We start from the raw sequence: 18,071 nt of genomic DNA on the forward strand, positions 1-18,071 counted from the left end.
TATCTCTTGTATGTAAGAGTCAAGATGCGGACATTTTTGCTACTTCCTTCCACATAAGCATTTTGTTGTACATAGTTCAGTTCTCAAAGCGGCAGAGAATTAAACCTACAGTTACCTGAAATTAACTTTGCTATATGCCAACTTCATATGTGGGGATGCCAACAGGTTGAGAGAACAGGGGCAAAACCATGGGAGAGTATGTTCCAGGCGTGGCAAAGGAAAGGTGGTAGTGAAATAAACATCTTGAGAATCAGACCACAGCACCCTGAACCCAAACCCAGCTCACTCTGGAGGACCCCCAGATGTGAGGACTTCACTGAGACCTCTCTGCTCTGGATGAGGGAGGGTCCAGTTTATATGAATGGGACATGTAGGGTTGTACAGTAAACAGCCTGTACCATAGGATGCCTTATCATCCTCCCTGACCCTCCCTTGCCCAGACCCTCATTGTTCTGGTAAGTCTCCTTCCTGGTCTCCCATCTCCACTATGACCCCATACCAGTCATCCTCTGTTCTATCACCAAAGAGGAACACCCCAAAATGTATACCTGATCTCTCTTTCTCTCCAGTTTAAAAATGTGGCATTTTCCCACAGAATAAAAGATCACACCTATGTTTCTTAGCGTTATGTCATATATGGGGCCACTCTGAAGAGGACGGTGCCCACTTTGCTCAGTCTTCTTTCTTATTACCCTAGGTTCTATCTTTGGACCCTGGACCATGTCAGCATGCCCTCACATATGACATGTCTTTGCCCTTTCTGTTCTTGCTACATGTAATGCCCTTAACTAACTTGTCAGCTGAGTGAATCCTTGCTTATCCTTATATCACTCAACCTCCCTACGGTCCCCTGAAACCTCTCCTCTCCATGTTGATATATTTCATTGTCTGGTCTTTCTTGAATCAGTGGTATGTGGTTGGGGCTGGGGGTACTGGGAATTATTGTTAAGATAACTGGAGTATGGCAATATAAAATAGACCAACTTCTAGTTGGTTTTATTATTATTTTTAAATCCCCTTATTGCCAGAACTGGGGACAGGTGGCTCTCACCACTGCACCTTGATATGCCACTGCCTAGAAAATAGTTTATGTACTTTATCTCCAAAGAAGATTTTGAACTCCAAAGGGCAGTTATGGGCTCTTTTTCATTGTCTCTCTTCAAAACTCAAGAATGATACCTGACATACCAGGTGCTGCTTCTAAGCTCATCCTAGGATCCCCAAAGGAGTCCATCTCAAAGTAAAGCCTTACAAGGCCCTGCCACAGCCTCCTCCCCTGCTCACTCTGCTCCAATCACAGTGGAAGCCCACCTCAGGGCCTTTGCACTGCTTTTCTAGTTGCCTGGACTTGGACAGCCACAAAGCTCTGTCTATCTGTTCTTTTGGGTCTTTGCTCATTTTCTCAGGGAGACCTTTCTAGGCATCTTATTTAAAACTGCAAACCTTTCACCCCTGCCTCAGCACCGCCTCTCCTCTTTCTGTTTTATTTTACTCCACAACACACATTACTACTGACGGCACTACCCATTTTACTTACTAATCATCTGCCTCTACCCGCCAGAACACCCGCTCCATGAGGGCAGTCAGAAACTGAGCTCCCAGAACCCCAGGCTCTCAGTTTCTGCCTTTGCCTGACAACAGGAGTCTGATGGGCTCCTTCTACTGCAGGCCAGACCTGGGGCCAAAGTGAAAGGATGATGAATTAGATTAAGCCCACAGCCTTGGCATGCTTCTCCTGAAGTCATGGGGGAATTCACATCACTCTGTGTGACCTCTGTCCTACCCCTTTCATGTGAAGGTGGTGAAAAGCACGCTGAAATGCAAAGGGCAGGTAGCCTGGGAGACTGACAGAAAATGCTGTGCACATGTGTTTTCCATAATGAGATCTACAGCTTCCCGAAGCCAAGAGCATTGCACATGCTAAGACCCTTCCAAAGCAAAACAGAACAACTCCCAGGATAGTTCAGTAGGAAACACCCATGAAGGGAAAGCCAGAGATGTTTGGGAACCAAGCCTGGGATCTGGAATCCAGGTTTTTCTCTACTGACCTTTGCTTTTGTCATTGTCTCTCCTGTAGGAGCATGTGCCCACCTGGCTTCAGAACACTCATGTTTACAGCTGGCCCAAGAATAAAAAAAACATCCTGCTGCGGCTGCTCAGAGAAGAAGAGTATGTGGCTCCTCCCCGGGGGCCCCTGCCCACCCTTCAAGTGGTCCCCTTGTGACAGGGGCCATTCCCAGACCACTGGAGTCTGGCCATGCCTGGGGCCCTGTTTTGACAGCATTCTTGTGGCTGAGGCTGGTCAGTGGCACTCACAGCTATTTGTTTCTCATTCCCTCCCTCTGAGGCCCTCAGGCCCCAGAAAACCAGTTCTGCAGAATATCTGCCCTTATGACTTGTTGCACTCCATTCCCCACCAAAGGTGGGAATGTCTGATGTGTTCTAACCATCTGATGTGCCCCTCAGTACTTATCGACTAGATAATGTAAGTAATGTTGCAACAAATGTAAATGACCACAAACATACTCCCATTGCTTCAGGCTACTTTTATGAATTAGCCAGATGTTTGAGTGTCTTCACATCAAACTGATTCATGTACAAATAATAAAATATTTGCTTTTTTGTAAGAGTGTGTTTCACTTATCTCAAAGGAGATAGATACTAATTTATAATGATATGGGCAGTCGCTTCCTGGGACATCAACAAAGTTGCTTAAATATAATATTAGATAAATGTAACAGACTTCTCTGTGTTAAAGAATGAAAACTAGGTAAAAACTCCTTTTAAACATAATTATAAAAGCTTTATTCTTACAGTAGAGATTTTTAAATAAAACAACCTTGTATAGGACACAATCATGATTCTGAATAGTATCGCTGGGCTGGGGTATAGCTCAGTGGTAGAGCACAAAGAAGAAAAAAAAATCAAACAAACCCCCAAAAAGAGTGTGGTTATCATTCTTAAGGTCTGACAATACATGTAAAAATATTTGAGTATGTGTATAAAGTGACAGGGGATGCATAATGCAGGCCAGAATTGTAGGTTAGGAAACCTGTCTTCTAATTTTAGTCCTAACACTGTCTTGATCCTGTCACTAACTACCGGACTGACCTTTGGCAAGTCCTCTTTCACTTTTCTGAGACTCTGGGAATTCATATGTAAAATGATATGGACAAAGGTCCCTCTAATGACCCCAGAAGGTTTAAGGTCTGGGGCCTAAATTCTAAGTTCTCTTTTGAGGAGTGACTGAATTTTTATTTTCATAATTAAAACCCCCAAGAGATAAATTTACATTTTCCTTTTAAAGTAAATTTATTGTTAACTAACACATAAAAATATAAAAATTGTACATACTAATACACCCATTTTCTTAAAAGAAACCGTGTCTTTTTTAATATCTTCAAAAATAACTTCAAGTTAATAATTTTGTAAATGTATTTATTTATTCATATATATGTATATAGCTTATCTGATCTCAAAAGAATCCATACACATGTGTTTAGACAAAATATGTATACATGTATATAAAATCTAAATAAATAAATTAGCAAGGTAGGAAGGCTTTATGACCCAAATAGTAGGTTGATATGAAGACTTTTGGGGAGTGGAAACTACTGCTTCCTCTTTTTTATCCCCTTAAAGGCCATATAAGAGAACTTTATTATAAGTGACAGCAGAATTGAAGTGAGATGAAGATAAAGTAAAAGCTAAGTAAGGCTCAAGCACAGCACCCTCTGAAAAGAGAGAATGGGCCATCTCCAATCAGAGAATGACCAACTGCTCTTCTTGTCTGTGCAATTAACCTCTTAAACAAGTCTCAACTTTGTAATAACACAGTTCAATCTTTATATGTCACCACATATATGTCCACTATAAATAAGAAATACTTTGTATGTCCATTATAAATAAGAAATACTGCTAATGAATTACAAGGCATACTAGTTTTATTATATACTTTAGATGTCTACTAGGTAAGTTAAATGTCTTTAATTTACGTAGTAGACACCCTAGTAGGGTAGAAGTGGGGTAGAGCTGACTACAGGAAGAGAAAAGCTAGCATAACTGAATTACCCATTTGCAAGACCTTTTGATAAGAGTCTTTAATTCTGTAGCATTTGAGACCTAGTAGAGTGAACTTTCTTGTTTGGTCAACTTGAAATTCCTGGAAAACACCCCAAACATAGACTTATAAAACTTCTTTCTCTCTTTTTATTATTATTATTATTTGGCCTGAGGTGACACCATTATTAAAGACTCTACACACATATGTAAATAAAATGATATCAGCAATTATTACTCTGAACTGTTTCTAGTTTGCAAAGATTTAATAATTTGATGTCATTATCCCCTTTTCCCTTCAAAGACCTCTCATCCATGAGTTTCTTCTATTCCTCCTATCCCAGCTGGTTAAAAGAAAGGTCCCTGGTGTTCCACAAATAGTCATTAAAGTGTTACAGCTGGTACCACTGGTTGCAAAACAAAACAAAACACAACAAAAAGCACGTATGCATGCATAGGCACGCGCACCACCTAGCCAAGTGATGGCAGCTTGGTCCCTGAAATTTCTATGAAATGTGATGACCACCAACATCAAAGGAATTTTAACAACTATTTTAGAGCGCTGACACTCAGATTAACACATGGTTTATTTAGACTTTATCCTGGTCTTCATGTATCCATCTGCTGATATTTTGGGGGTGGACATGGGGTAGGGCTGACTTAGTAAAAAATAACCTCTTAAACCCGAGGCTTTATTCAAATCGAAACTGATTTTTGATGCCAGTTTAGATTCTTGTCTAATATTTAGTGACTAATTTAGAATTTTAAAGGTAATTTTTAATTTTTGTGACTGGTTTCTGAAAATATCTGCCTGTCTAGTTTAATTTAACTTCTATATTGTTCAAAGATGTCTTGGTACATGGCTAGACCTAAAGTATTAGATTAGCTATTTCTCACTCAGTGCTCAGAAAAATTACTGTTCTTGATACCCTTTTGTTTTCTATTAAATATATCACCTCTTAAAGGGGAGTTTTTCTCAGACATCTCAGCAAGGGGTACAAATTCCCCATTTTGAACATTCCATCCTTGTTTCATGATGTTTTGCCAAGAGCATTTTTTCTTAGCCCAGTCACTTCGTCAACTACCTCATCTACTTTGCCAAATACCCCACTGTCACCATCACCTTTGCCAAATGGATTGCAAAGTCCTGTGATCATTGGGAAATGATCCAGAAAGAGTCTCACAAAACACAGGATCTTTCTGTTTCTTCTTAATGAACCAAGAAGAATCAGTGAAACTCACCTCCTAGTAGAAAATGCAAAGAGAAGGAAAGTTACTCTGTGGGAAAATACCCCAAAGAAGCAATGCCTCTCATCCTGAAAAATTACACACTATCTTTCAAGATAAAGAGCTCTGTATGAGACTACTGACCAAATAAACAACAAAATACAAGGAAGAAAGCATGGACCAAAATAATGACATTCTCAGAGCCTTTATTTCTATCATGGAATTCTCAGTCTGGAAGGGACCCTAGAAATCACATTCCCCCCACCCCTCCAGCACCAAGCTTTTCTTTACATGGGAGGAAAGCAGGGCCCAGGGAAACCGTGGCTCCTCAAAGTTTATGCTAGGGCAAACACCCAGGTGTTCTGGTTCCTAGACTGCAGCCATTGATTGGCAAACCTAGAAAGGTTTCTGGATTTTGATGAGAGATTTGTTCAACAAATGACCCAGGATCTCCCTGAGGTAAAAGAAACGTTGTCAACGAATGTGGGGGGCCTGAGGGAAGATGTACCTCCGTCCTCTGGTGGCTGGAGGATTAAATGATCATGTTGCAACTTGTTCTGAGAGAAATTCTTAGGGGAATTAATTATTGCTGATTATATGGAGGATGGCTTTTCTTGAGGTGGTTTGGCATATTTGTTTTGTACTGGTATTATGTGAAACCAAGTTATAACTTAAAAGGCCTTAACATCATCACAAAGCTAACAGACAATACCTGCTGTTGGATCAATTTTTAAAAAATGTATCTGGCTAATCTCCAAAACAATTACAATGAAAAAGGGGTTTATATTTTAGTTTCTGTGATACTCAATCTTTCTCATACTCTGACTCTACAAGGGTGACACTTGTTGGAATAATACATCCCTGTTTGGAACATATGCATTATCTTTCAGATAGTAATAGAAGAAATACTCGGGTCATGCTAAGTCTCTTTCTGTGAACAGTATTCTTTATCATGAGGTGTATCCACAGCACAAAGGAGCCTTGCTTATTTAGTACAGTTGGCATTCTGAGAGGCCTTGTGCCCAGGCAGGATAGCATCAGGATACTTGGTGGAAGGAGGGTGGCTTTCACAGACCCTAGACAGTCCCTCCATCTGTGACTGTGTATTTGATCTCAAGATCTTAGCCTCAAGCCAAGCAGGTGGTACCTTTAAGAGGAATAGTCAGTTTAGTCAAGATTTCTATTTAACTTCTCAAGGAATCTGTGAGTATGGGCCTAGGTCACATTTATTTGAGAGATTAGGAAGTGCTACTTGAGCCTTTGCTAAATATGACAGTCTTGGTTTTGGACCAAAGTGTACATGGGCAAAGGTGACCGTGTGCTGGGCCTCCTGCTCTTTTCTAGAAATTTTCTCAAGAAAGGAGTAATCGCAGCCCCCAGGTCTCTCGGGGCTTGTAAACTAAAACCATGAGGGCACACATTTTTTGAACCCTGCCTGACCTCCCTTTGCTCCCTTCACCAGGAAGGCGCTGATGGTAGAAGGCAGCTGGGGAGAGAGGGGAAAGGCGGTGAGAGAGAGCGTAGAGAGAACTCCTGCCTGATGGATCCCATTAGGCTTAGTGTGCAAAGCAAGTTGAGATGAAGTAGCTGCTCTGGTATGCGTCCAAAACTGCTGTTCTATTTTTAGACTCTCCTGCGTGCTTCTTAGCCCTGGCGTTGTATGCCTGGGCACCTGGATCCGCAGTAAAACATGGAACTGAGCCACTCATTTGTAAAGCTGGAAGGAAGAAGGCCATTGATGCAGGGCTTGTTTATTGCTGACAGGGAAGAGGGACCTGGAATGTTAATGAGGATAGCTCTCTGAAGCATGCCTTCATGGTTAGCAAGGAGTTCAAAGGAGAAGGCAGACTCAGTTCTGTGCCGAACAAATGCGAACTGTTGATAGAGGGAAGGAGAAATCAATTATGCTGTTGCAGGCTTCCATGTCATTGTGTTGGAGTTGTTAGAAAAGGTAGGACAAGGACCAGATCTCCAAAGGAAACAAAGCCACATGGCCTTGAAGTATAACGAGTTTGCCATGGCAACTGATGGAAATGAGCCTCCCAGCACAGAGCAGGTGTGTTATCTTACAGAATAAACATACTTCTCTCACTCCCTGGTTTTTATAATAAAACCTGTGTTTGGATTACTTTCCCTCCTCTTTGTTACCTAGAGAAGTTGGCTGTTGCTCAATCACCCCAGGCTCTAGTGAGGCGAATGTAATCAGTGTTATCAAAAGGGCTGCTCTTGAAAAGGCTGGCCTAGGCCGGCCTGCCAGCCTCATCGCTGAGTGGCAGCTGGGCCGCAGGTACCTGCCTGGCCTTTGCCATCTCACAGGCAGTGCCCTCCACAGACAGCTGCTTGTAGCTGTGTTCATTTAGGCATGACAATGAGGCCTGGCTCTCAATAATGGCAGTGGTCAAATGCTCCACTCCTCTGAGGAGAGAAGAACCGTGTTTAGGTGAGGCTGGGGCATGACCAGTTTTCAGCATCCTGTATTATCTAGGACATGGGCCAATGTTCCTGGAGTACAGGGGTTAACTGATTTTATTTTGCAATCTGTTGTTACCTGTGAAGTTCAGTTACTCAGAGACTTAAGAGAAGTTCTGTTTCGTAGAGTTTGAAAAATCCCTCTCAAATGCGTTCTGGGTGGTAGATTCTCATGGAGGAAATGCACACAAAATGTGGAATTTTATACAGTCTTCCCAAGGTAAAAAGAAAAATAATAGTTTATTTTTAATTTTTACAAGGTCAAAATAATGAAAAAGCAGAATAGTCGTATTTTCATTACTCTCATTTATGACTAAAAATAAATTCACTCAACTCTAGTTTCAAAATGATTTTCAAAACAAGATGCTCATTCTCAAATGGGCTCCTAGAACACAGACAATTTCTAAACACAGTTGTGGAAAGCAGCTGACCTGAGGAGAATTTGTGTAGCCAGAGAAACTGCAAAATAGTAAAGCAACAGTTTATGATCAGAATGCTAACCTCCTCACTGCTTCTGCCTGGGCTCCCACTTTCCTCCAACAAGATGCCCAGCACCCCTACCCTGGCCCCACTCATACAGCCCTATCCTCCCAGAGGATACTCAGGCTGTCCCTTCACACATCACTTTATCTTTGACCCCAAGAGGAAAAAAAAAATGGCTGCTTGAAGAACTAATTTGAGCAGTGGTGTCACTCAAGGAAAGGGTTTCATGAGCTAATCCTTCCAGGTGAAATACTATTACTAGGCACTAAACACCCCTACTCGTACTCCAAACACAACCATTGAACCGTCACTCAGATCACAATTACTCTTACTTTTATACTCAGTTTGAAGTGCAGGTGTCTGTTTTCTCAGTCCTTAGTAAGTAAGAAGTTACAAATTTAGGAGGAAAACAGGAAAGATGACTTAAAAACTGACATGCTGATGGAAATGATACCTGCCATTTTGAGAAGGCAGATTTTTCATGCAAATATTTTGAAGTAGCTTGAAAAACAAGCTCTAAATATTCAAATTTTTAAAAATCCAGTAATATTTATAAAAACAATCTTATATCTAATTTTCACCCAGGTCAAATCAAAAGAGCCACCACCTTAGTGGTTCAGATGGATATACTGTAATAATAAACACCATTCAAAAGTTCCCAATAACATCACAGCTCTCATGACTGACTGGCTTTAAAGATAGTGTCTTTACTATTTTGTTTTCTCTATTTCTTTAACAAATAGTGTTTTCACCATCGTGTTTTCTCTATTTTGTTTAAGAAGCTCAGCATCTCATTTACAGAGTTTCCCTAATGTGAGTCATTCACTTATTCTGTTCACAGATGACTATCCCCAACAAACCTTAACCAAGTCAGGGCTCAGCTCAGCCAGCCTTACATGACCTTGTCAGAGCCTCAGTCCAAAGAAACCTAAGATCTAGGTCCTCAGGCATCAAAGCAGATTTAGCAGAGGGAGCACTTAGGACACTTCGTATTGTGTCTAATAAGTGGCTGCCTAGTCTACTTCTGACTCAGGCTAGCATCTGAGTGCTGAAGCAGAAGTTGGTCCCTGACACTCCAGAGTATGAGAGGCCTGGTTCCATCATGCCACCATTTCTAATGAAGCTGTCATTCAAAAAGGAGTTCAACAGATTGGCAGCCAACCTCTATCTACTCATTAAATGCCTAATATGTGCAACATACTATGTTTGGTATAAAGAGGAGTGACACACTCTTGCCCTGCAATTATTTAAAATGTAGTTGGGGACATATGATGTCAGCAGGGGAAAGAATCATTAACCACCCAAGGCAGTACACAGTAAATGTGAAAGAAGTGACAGCTGGTCTCTTTTTGTTGACCCTCACTGTGACCCAAGACTGAGCTCAGTTTCAAGGTCAGGTTTTCAAAGAAGCAGGTGACTGCAGATTTTTTCCTAATAAGCAGAAACCTGTCCATTCCTCCATCTCACATATACCTTTTAGATTATCATATTCAAAGTTCCTATAAATCACCATGTAAATGAGAGCAGAGATTAAGAGACAGAATGTAAAAAATGAGAAAAATCTGTAAAAGCACCATAGAACGTGCTTATTAAACCAATAAACAATGTAGCCCAGAGGGCATCCATCATGCCTTCCTAAAGAGCAGCCTAGATCCCTGCCCCAGAAAGGACTAGAAAACATTGCAGCAGGTAGGAAGGTGCAGATGTGCTCTTTACACTGAAACCTTCACAGCTGAGAAGGCAGAAACCTCCAGAGACAGAGTAAAAGGATTTCTGCACGCTGCCTGATCGGGTTTGGGAAATATTTAAAGTTAAATGTTTCTGCTAAATATACAGATAATTGAGGAAGCAGGAAATGATAATTTGCTGGAATGGGCAAAGAAATTCTATGAATGAATAATGGCATTGTCCAAGTTCCCCCAATACAATATGAGGCAGAAAACACTGACCAAGCTGAGTCTGTGATGTACTTTCACACGTTTTTCCATTGGCATGGTAAAGCTTTTAATCAGACATACTTGGGTTTGAATCTCAGTTCACTTACAAGTTGTGTGACCTTAAGCAAACTACTTTCTCTCTCAGAATTTCTGCTAATAAAATGGGGAAAACAGAACTGACTCCTGGGGAGGTTGTCAGAATAAGGTAAGATGAAGGATAGAAAGCTTCTAGAATAGTGCCTGGCATGTAGTAAATGCTTAAAAATGTTCCCTCCTTTCTTGCCTTTTCATCTTGCTTCCTATCCCATGGTTATGAAATATTTATGGGAACTTCGAATATTTTTTTTCAAAAAAGTCAAACAGTAAATCCTAACAAAAAGAATTTTTCATTTTAAAAATGAAGCCTTAGGAGAGGTCAATAAGAGCTTTTGAGCTTAAAACTTCCATCTAGTTTTTCAGAGAAGCTAATCAGCATAGTTTGTTTTCTTAATAAAACCTGAGAGAAGCCACAGCAGACTCACAGAACAATCCCAGCATCTGGAGACAGGCTTCTCTCTTCTAGTATCTTGCTAGGGATCAGGGCTCCTGGCAGCACTAGCTAGAATGATGAAAGGTATAGCATATTGAAACCTGCCAATGATGTTTAACTTTAAAGTAAGGAAACTTACTTTAGAGATTCACAATGGGGCCTCAAAAATAGGATAATGGATTTGAAAGTATTTTGAACAGTAATCTGAAAGACAGTATTGTGTTCGCATTATACCTATTATTTAAAAAGGAAAATTTGAATTCAGTTGAGAATCATGCTATGCTCTCCTCTAGTTCTGCTTTTCAAAAAAAAAGAGGGCTCACTGTCATCTCCAACATAGCCCGTTAGGTAGGCTAACCACAGAGGAAAAGCCAAGAGGACAGGTTAAGCAAACATTTAAACTAAAAGAGGGTTACCATATTAACGTGCATCTCAAATCTCTATCTTTTTTGTCTTTTAGGAGGAAAATTCTCTTGTGTTAACTTAAATAACTTTCATTACCTTGTTTCTTAAATTCATACAAACATATAATTATGTATACAGGCTTTATAGTCATAGCTCATTTAAAAACTATACTAACACAAAGGGAAAAAGTTCTTGAGATCTCTTATTTCTTTTAATAAATTAATTATTATTATGAGATACACTTAACCCACTGAACTGTATATTTTTTATTTTAAAATATTTATTCTTAAGTTTTAGATGGACACAACACCTTTATTTTACATTTATGTGGTGCTGAGGATCAAACCCAGTGCCTCATGTATGGTAGGTGAGCACTCTACCACTGAGCAACAACCCCAGCCCCTACTAAACGGTATAAACGGTATATTTAAAAAATGGTCAAGGTAGTTAATTTTACATTTATTTCACCATAATTTTTAAAACTATAAGAAAAAATCAAATTTACAGATTAAATGAAAACTAAAATAAATTCAAATGCAAAACATTAGACCAAGGTGAAGATGCTAACTTTTTGTTGAAACTAAATGGCCAATGATTAGTTTAATTACAATATATACATGTGATCACAAGAGCATAATATGATGCTTGTAAGCATTTTATGTTTTAATTGTTGACATATATTTGATTTTGAGCATGATACAGTCATTTTACTCATAATCATTATTATCATCTGTTTTTCTTCTCATCAGGTTAATAATTGGAAGCTATCAGTTATTATTTTGATTGGTGCAACTGATATGAAAATGATGTTTTCTAAACTATGATATTGATAAATATCTATCTGTTTATTTTGTACCAAAGATTTAACCTGGGGCACTTTTACCACTGAACTACATCCCCAGTTGTTCTGAGACAGAGGCTCAGCAAGTTGTTGAGGCTTGAACTTAATTCTCCTGACTGAGCCCTCTGAGTTGCTAGGATTATAGTTATGTGCCACCACACCCAGCTATGATAATTTTTTTCATTGATTCATTCTTTTTTTATTGGTTTTTTAATTGTAATTTTTTAAAAAAATTAATAAAAATCTCTTTACAGAGAATATTTGTAAGTTGGTATGTCATATAAACACAGACAAACCTGTGCTCATAACCAGTTGCTTATATTTTGACAAAAGGGACTATTTTGCTTGGCTTCTTCTGAGTTCAGTCCATGTTGCCAATTAGCCCTGTAATGACTCAATTTCCTCACAAAGTTTCTGTATTGAAACTACTGTAAAATTTCATTTATACTGGATACCGTGATCCATGTGGTCTTTATTTTACACGAATGCATCATTTGTGTATTAAATCAGCCTTGCTTTTTGCTCATTAGTCTGTGACAATTCAAGTACCAGGGTTATTTTTACAATGTGAAATCGAAATTAATTTATTAAAAAAAATAAGAGACTAAACTAAATTGTATCTTATCACTAAAAAGGAGTAGTTTGAGCTTTCAAACTTGTAAGATAATTCAATGATTCTTATCAAACAGAATGGTTTTTATTTTGAAGCCAGTACAAGCCAACATGATGACTACCAATACATTAAAATTAAAAGTTAAACATCACATAAGTGATCATGTAGTGCCAACCCAATTTTAAGACAAAGTAAAAACACTAGAAGTATGTGGTTGTACAGTGAACATCTCAGGTGAGCCAGATAAGGTTTTTTTTTTTTTTTTTTTTTGGGGGGGGGGGCAGATACTGAGGATTGAACTCAGCAGTGCTTGACCATTCAGCCACATTCCCAGCCCTATTTTGTATTTATTTAGAGACAGGGTCTCATTGAGTTGCTTAATGCCTCACTTTTGCTGAGGCTGGCTTTGAATTTGTGATCCTCTTGCCTCAGACTCCCGAGCTGCTTATACAAGTTCTTTTCTTTTTTTAAATTTTGAGACAGGGTCTTGCTAAGTTGCTGTTATGGTTTAGATGTGGTGTCCCCCCAAAACGCACATGTAAGACAATGCAAGGAGGTTTGGAGGGGAAATGATTGGGTTATAGCATTAGCCTAATCAGTGAATTAATCCCTGATGGGATTAACTGGGTGGTAACTGGAAGCAGGTGGAAAGTGGTTGAAGGAAGTGGCTGGTTGGGGGTGTGGCTATGGGGATATATTTTGTAGCTGGTGAGTGGAGTGTCTTTCCCTGTTGCCAGATCTCCTATGAGCTGCTTCCCTTTGCCACACTCTTCTGCCAATATGTCCTGCCTCACCTTGAGCCCTGAGGAATGGAGCCAGCCACTTATGGACTGGAGACCTCTGAAACCGTGAGCCCCTAAATAAAACTTTGCTCCCTACAGTTGTTCTGGTCAGATCTTCTAGTCACAGCAGCAAAAAAATTGACTAAAACAGTTGCCAAGACCAGCTTTAGAACATTATTGAAATGAAAACACAACATTGTTACTGCTGGACCTTCAATAAAATATCCAGCGACTCTTCTCATTTCAGGGAAAACTAATATTATTACATGCATAGGTAATACATCTTTTAAAGAGTTAGAACATCAGAAAGGTGGGGTGGGGAGGGCATTCATATGGGAGGGAGGCCTGATATAAGGTCTTGGGCTAATGCAGGATGAGAAGGGTCAGCTGGCTCAGAACCAAAGAGGACTGAGAGGTTAGTGCTGTGCAGGGGTACTAGTTTCCCAGGTGGGTTGAAGATAAAGGTGTGGCCTGGCACAGGTTTTCAGAGCCCACATGGAGTGAGAGAGTGTTTTTGCAAAGGGATAGCCTACTGTGTGATATTGGTGTCCCAGAAGGTTGAAGAGGGAATACCTGAAGAGAGGTGACCTAGGTGAGGTGAGGGAGGTGTCTGCATAGGAAAATAGCCCATCATGGGTTGTTACAGCCAAAGTAGATGTGCCACATAATAGGATACAATAAGAACACAGTGTCACTTCTGTGAAGTTCCTGACAAAAATGTTATAACTTAATCATGAGACTACATCAAACACAATTTGAAGGACATTTTACAAAATAACTGGCCCATATTTTTCAAAAGTGAGTAGGATACAAAAGTCCAGGAAAGACTAAGGAATTATTCCAGACTTTAAAAGGCTGAGGAAACATGACACATATTTACAACATATGGCTGTGAACTGGAATCCTTTTCTGTCAATTACAGTATGTCATTAGGCAATGAAGAAATCTGACTGGGACTTGAGGATTTAGACCCCAATGTATCAATGTTAATTTCCCAATTTTGCTGTTTTTATTGGAATGTCTCTATGGAAAAAAATTTGGAATAAGATATTTTGGTGTGATGGAGAAATAAAAGTTGGCAACTTCTTTTCAAATAGTTCAGGGAAAAAAATGGTCTTTGCAGTTTTCTTGCAACTTTTCTGAGAAATTGAGTTGTTTCAAAATTTACAAGTTAAAAAAAAAGTCCCACAAAAGAGGGTGTAATTAAGGGAATTACAGTATATTCACATGAAGAAATGTTAGGTTGCCTTTAAAAATGTTTTGGAAAAATAATAATGACACAATAACTTTGTTTTGATGTATGTGTGGTACTAGTAATGGAACCCAGGGGTACTATACCAGTTAGCCAGTCTTTCTTTTTTTCTTTTTTTGAGAACCAATAAATGGACTTTTGTATCCTAATCACTTTTAAATTTTATTATTATTATTATTATTTTGAGAAACAATAAATGGGCTTTTTGTATCCTAATCATTTATTTATTTATTTATTTTATTATTATTATTATTATTTTGAGATAGGATCTTGTTAAGTTGCCCAGGCTATGATCCTCCTGCCTCAGCCTCCCAAGTAGGTGGAATTATAGGTGTGTACCACCATGCTCAGCACATTAAGTTTTTAAGAAAGAGGATAAAAAATCAAGAATAAGTATGACCAACTATGTAGAAATATCATACCTTATAGTAAGAGCTCCCATATGGAACACTTGTTATGTGTCGAATACTAGACTAAGAAATTTGTATACTTTATCTCATTTAAACTTCTCACCAACTTTACAAAGTAATTTCACTTTATCAATGAGTAATCTGAAACTCAGAGAGGCTTAATAACTTGCTGGGCTTCTTAATTAACCTCTTGAACTGCTCAGAGAAAAGTCTGAGGGGAAAATGGCCAAAATATTAATAAAAAGGAGCTGGGTTGTGGCTCAGCGGTAGAGCATGCGCCTAGCACATGTGAGGCCCTGGGTTCGATCCTCAGCACCACATAAAAATAAATAAAATAAAGGTATTGTGTCCAACTACAACTAAAAAATAAATATTTAAGAAAATATTAATAAAAGTAGTCTCTGGGAAGTGGGTCTATGAATGACTTTTAGATTCTCCATTTGTAGTTTTCAGTATTTTTAAAAATATCTACAATGGCATGTTACTTTTGTAATTAGAAAAAAGAAAAAGCTATCATTTTAAGTAACTCATTTATTGTGGAACAATGTTGTAAAGATATATTAACAATTTAAAACTATACCAAACAACTCAAACTAGTAACAGTGATATTATCTCTTGGCTGAGATATTTGTGGTGATTTTTCATTTAAAATATTTTGCTTCTCTGGAATTTATTGTTTCTATAATTTTTCATTCAATAAATAGCACCTGATGATTTATTTTTATAAAAAAATTTTAAAAGTAAAAATGTATAGTGTAAGTCCAAATTTGTAAATTTTGTTAAAAAAACAGAGAAAGGATATTGATGCTTAATTAAAGACTGGGCAATAAAATGTTCAGCAGTTGTATGTCAGTGGCAAGTTAATAGAAATCTTACCTTTTTCTTTCTCAGTTTTTAGTAAAATGTATTACTTATATATTGTATCTTGACTATGGCTTCAGTGCTTGTAAGAGTTTAAAAATATTTGTTGAATGAATGTTTTGAGTACAAATACTGATCCCCCAGTTAGTTTCTTTTTTTAAAAAAGATTATTCTTTTTTATTACTTATTATTATTATTATTTTGTATTATAATTCTTAATACATCTTTATACCACAATTTATCATATCTCTGATTGTATATGAGGTATGTTGACACCAAATTCACATCTTCATACATGTATCTTGTTTGTATAATGATGAGGGTCTCCTTCCACCGTCCATGCTATTCCCCTTCTCCCTCCCTTTCCCTCCCACCCCTATTCCCTATATAGAGGTAATCTTCCTCCGTCGCTCTCCCTCCCCCCAGTTAGTTTCAAAAACAACATTAAGCTTTATTTGTTTGTTCCCTTATGACAGTTAGCAAACTTTATATCCAATCTATGCTCTGCTATGCTTGAAAAGACTTAAGTGAAGCCCCAAGTAGGGAACTCTAGTTGCCATTTACTGGGTGGCAGTGATGGGGACAGTGATGATACAGGAAGATAAGGTGAACAGAAAGAGGGGACATGCTGTTCAGAGGAACACAATGTCATTCTACTGGACTTATTAAAATTTCTATGCAATCTATTTCCAAGCAAACTGGAGGTGACACATACTGTATATACATATCCACTGAGGATAGACCTCATATTGTAAAAGCTAGGTTTCTTGGTAGTGATATCTGAGATTCACAGATGAATGGAAGAGTAGGAGAGGTTGGTTGGGTTGATCAGTTAGAAATTTCTATTTTACTTGTAATTATGTAGCTCGTTTCTCAGGTTTATAAATTAGGCTGGACTATAAACCCTAAGAGACCAGAAAAGAGGCCAATGTGGGGGAAAGAAATCTCTTGGCAGGTACACATATCAAGGAAATTTCCCAGTGTCTCCACCCACTTACCTGTCCAACTTTCTAATTATTTATGGGGGAGATTATATGCTATAGTGATATTGCCAAATTTGAAGAGTCTCAAAGACCATACAATGTAGTCCTTATGTATATTCAAGCATAGGTAGAAGAAACAAGCCTTTAAAGTCATCCTTGAATCCTCTTTCTCTTATACCCTACTTACAATCCAATACATTGGCAAATTTGGTTACTTTACCTGTAAACTAGACTATCTAGAGTCTGACCATTGTTGCCCTTATACTTTACTTGGATTATTGGAAGAGCTTCTGAATTACTCTCTGTTTCAAACCTTGGCCCTCTGGTATATTTCGTACTCAGCAGCTGCAAGGACTGCTAAGAAACCTAATTCAGACCATGTTTTTACACAAAAACCTTCAATGGCTATTATCATTGTCATAAGGCCCTACCTGTATCCCGTGCCTGTTCTCTGACTGAATTTCCTGCAGATTTCCCCTTGCTCACTTCACTCTTTGACCTCCTTGCTCTTCCTCAAACATGCCAGGTATACTTGTTCTTGAGAGTTTACTTTGGAAGATAGCCTTCTCTCTCTCCCTGAGGCCCTCTTCTCAAATGTCACCTTTTCAGAAAGACCTCTTCTGACCATTTATGTCAAATAGAATCGGCCTACCCAGACACCATCTCATTTACCTGGCCTTTCATCTGCATGGCAATCATCACCATCAGGACAGTTTTGTTCGCCATGTGTGTCTGATTTTTCCTCCACACACGGTATGATACACTTTCTCACATTTTGAAGTTGGGTGTGGCTTAGTGACTTTAGTCAGTGAAGTGTGAGCAGAAGTTCCACATGTCACTTTCAAACTTAAGCTTTAAGAGTCAGTGTACATGGGCTGGGGTTCTGGCTCAGTGGTAGAGTGCTTGCTTAGAATGTATGAGGCACTGGGTTTGAGCCTCAGCACCACATAAAAAGAAATAAATGAAATTACTGTGTCCATCTACAACTAAAAATATATATATATATTTTTTAAAAAAAATCAGTGTACATACAATACCTGACTTCAAATGAAACTATAGAGCTATAGTAACAAAAATTACATGGTACTGACATAAAAATAGACACATAAACCAATGGCAGAGAATAGCAGACTCACTCAGATAGTCATCTGATCCTTGAAAAAGATGCCAAAAACATACATTTAAGAAAAGACAGCCTTTTAAACAAATGGTGCTGGGAA

The 18,071-nt window shown here is 38.6% G+C and overlaps 1 protein-coding gene and 1 long non-coding RNA gene across 8 annotated transcripts in view; one reads left to right on the forward strand and one right to left on the reverse strand.

Moving 5' to 3' along the window:
- Nucleotides 1-2,556, forward strand: part of Traf3ip2 (TRAF3 interacting protein 2) — a 39,959-nt gene extending 37,403 nt beyond the window's left edge. For all 7 annotated transcript variants that reach the window (XM_026395050.2, XM_026395051.2, XM_026395049.2 and 4 more), the window contains one exon: nucleotides 2,078-2,556. In XM_026395050.2, coding sequence (XP_026250835.2) covers nucleotides 2,078-2,224 — 147 coding nt within the window. In that variant the 3' untranslated portion in view covers nucleotides 2,225-2,556. The remainder of the gene's footprint in view (nucleotides 1-2,077) is intronic.
- LOC113187317 (uncharacterized) overlaps nucleotides 1-18,071 on the reverse strand; it is a 108,028-nt gene that overhangs the window by 30,668 nt on the left and 59,289 nt on the right. The gene's annotated exons all lie outside the window — the stretch shown is intronic.

This window comes from Urocitellus parryii, chromosome 8, assembly GCF_045843805.1.
Source record: "Urocitellus parryii isolate mUroPar1 chromosome 8, mUroPar1.hap1, whole genome shotgun sequence".
In the NCBI taxonomy this organism is placed as follows: Eukaryota; Metazoa; Chordata; class Mammalia; order Rodentia; family Sciuridae; genus Urocitellus; species Urocitellus parryii.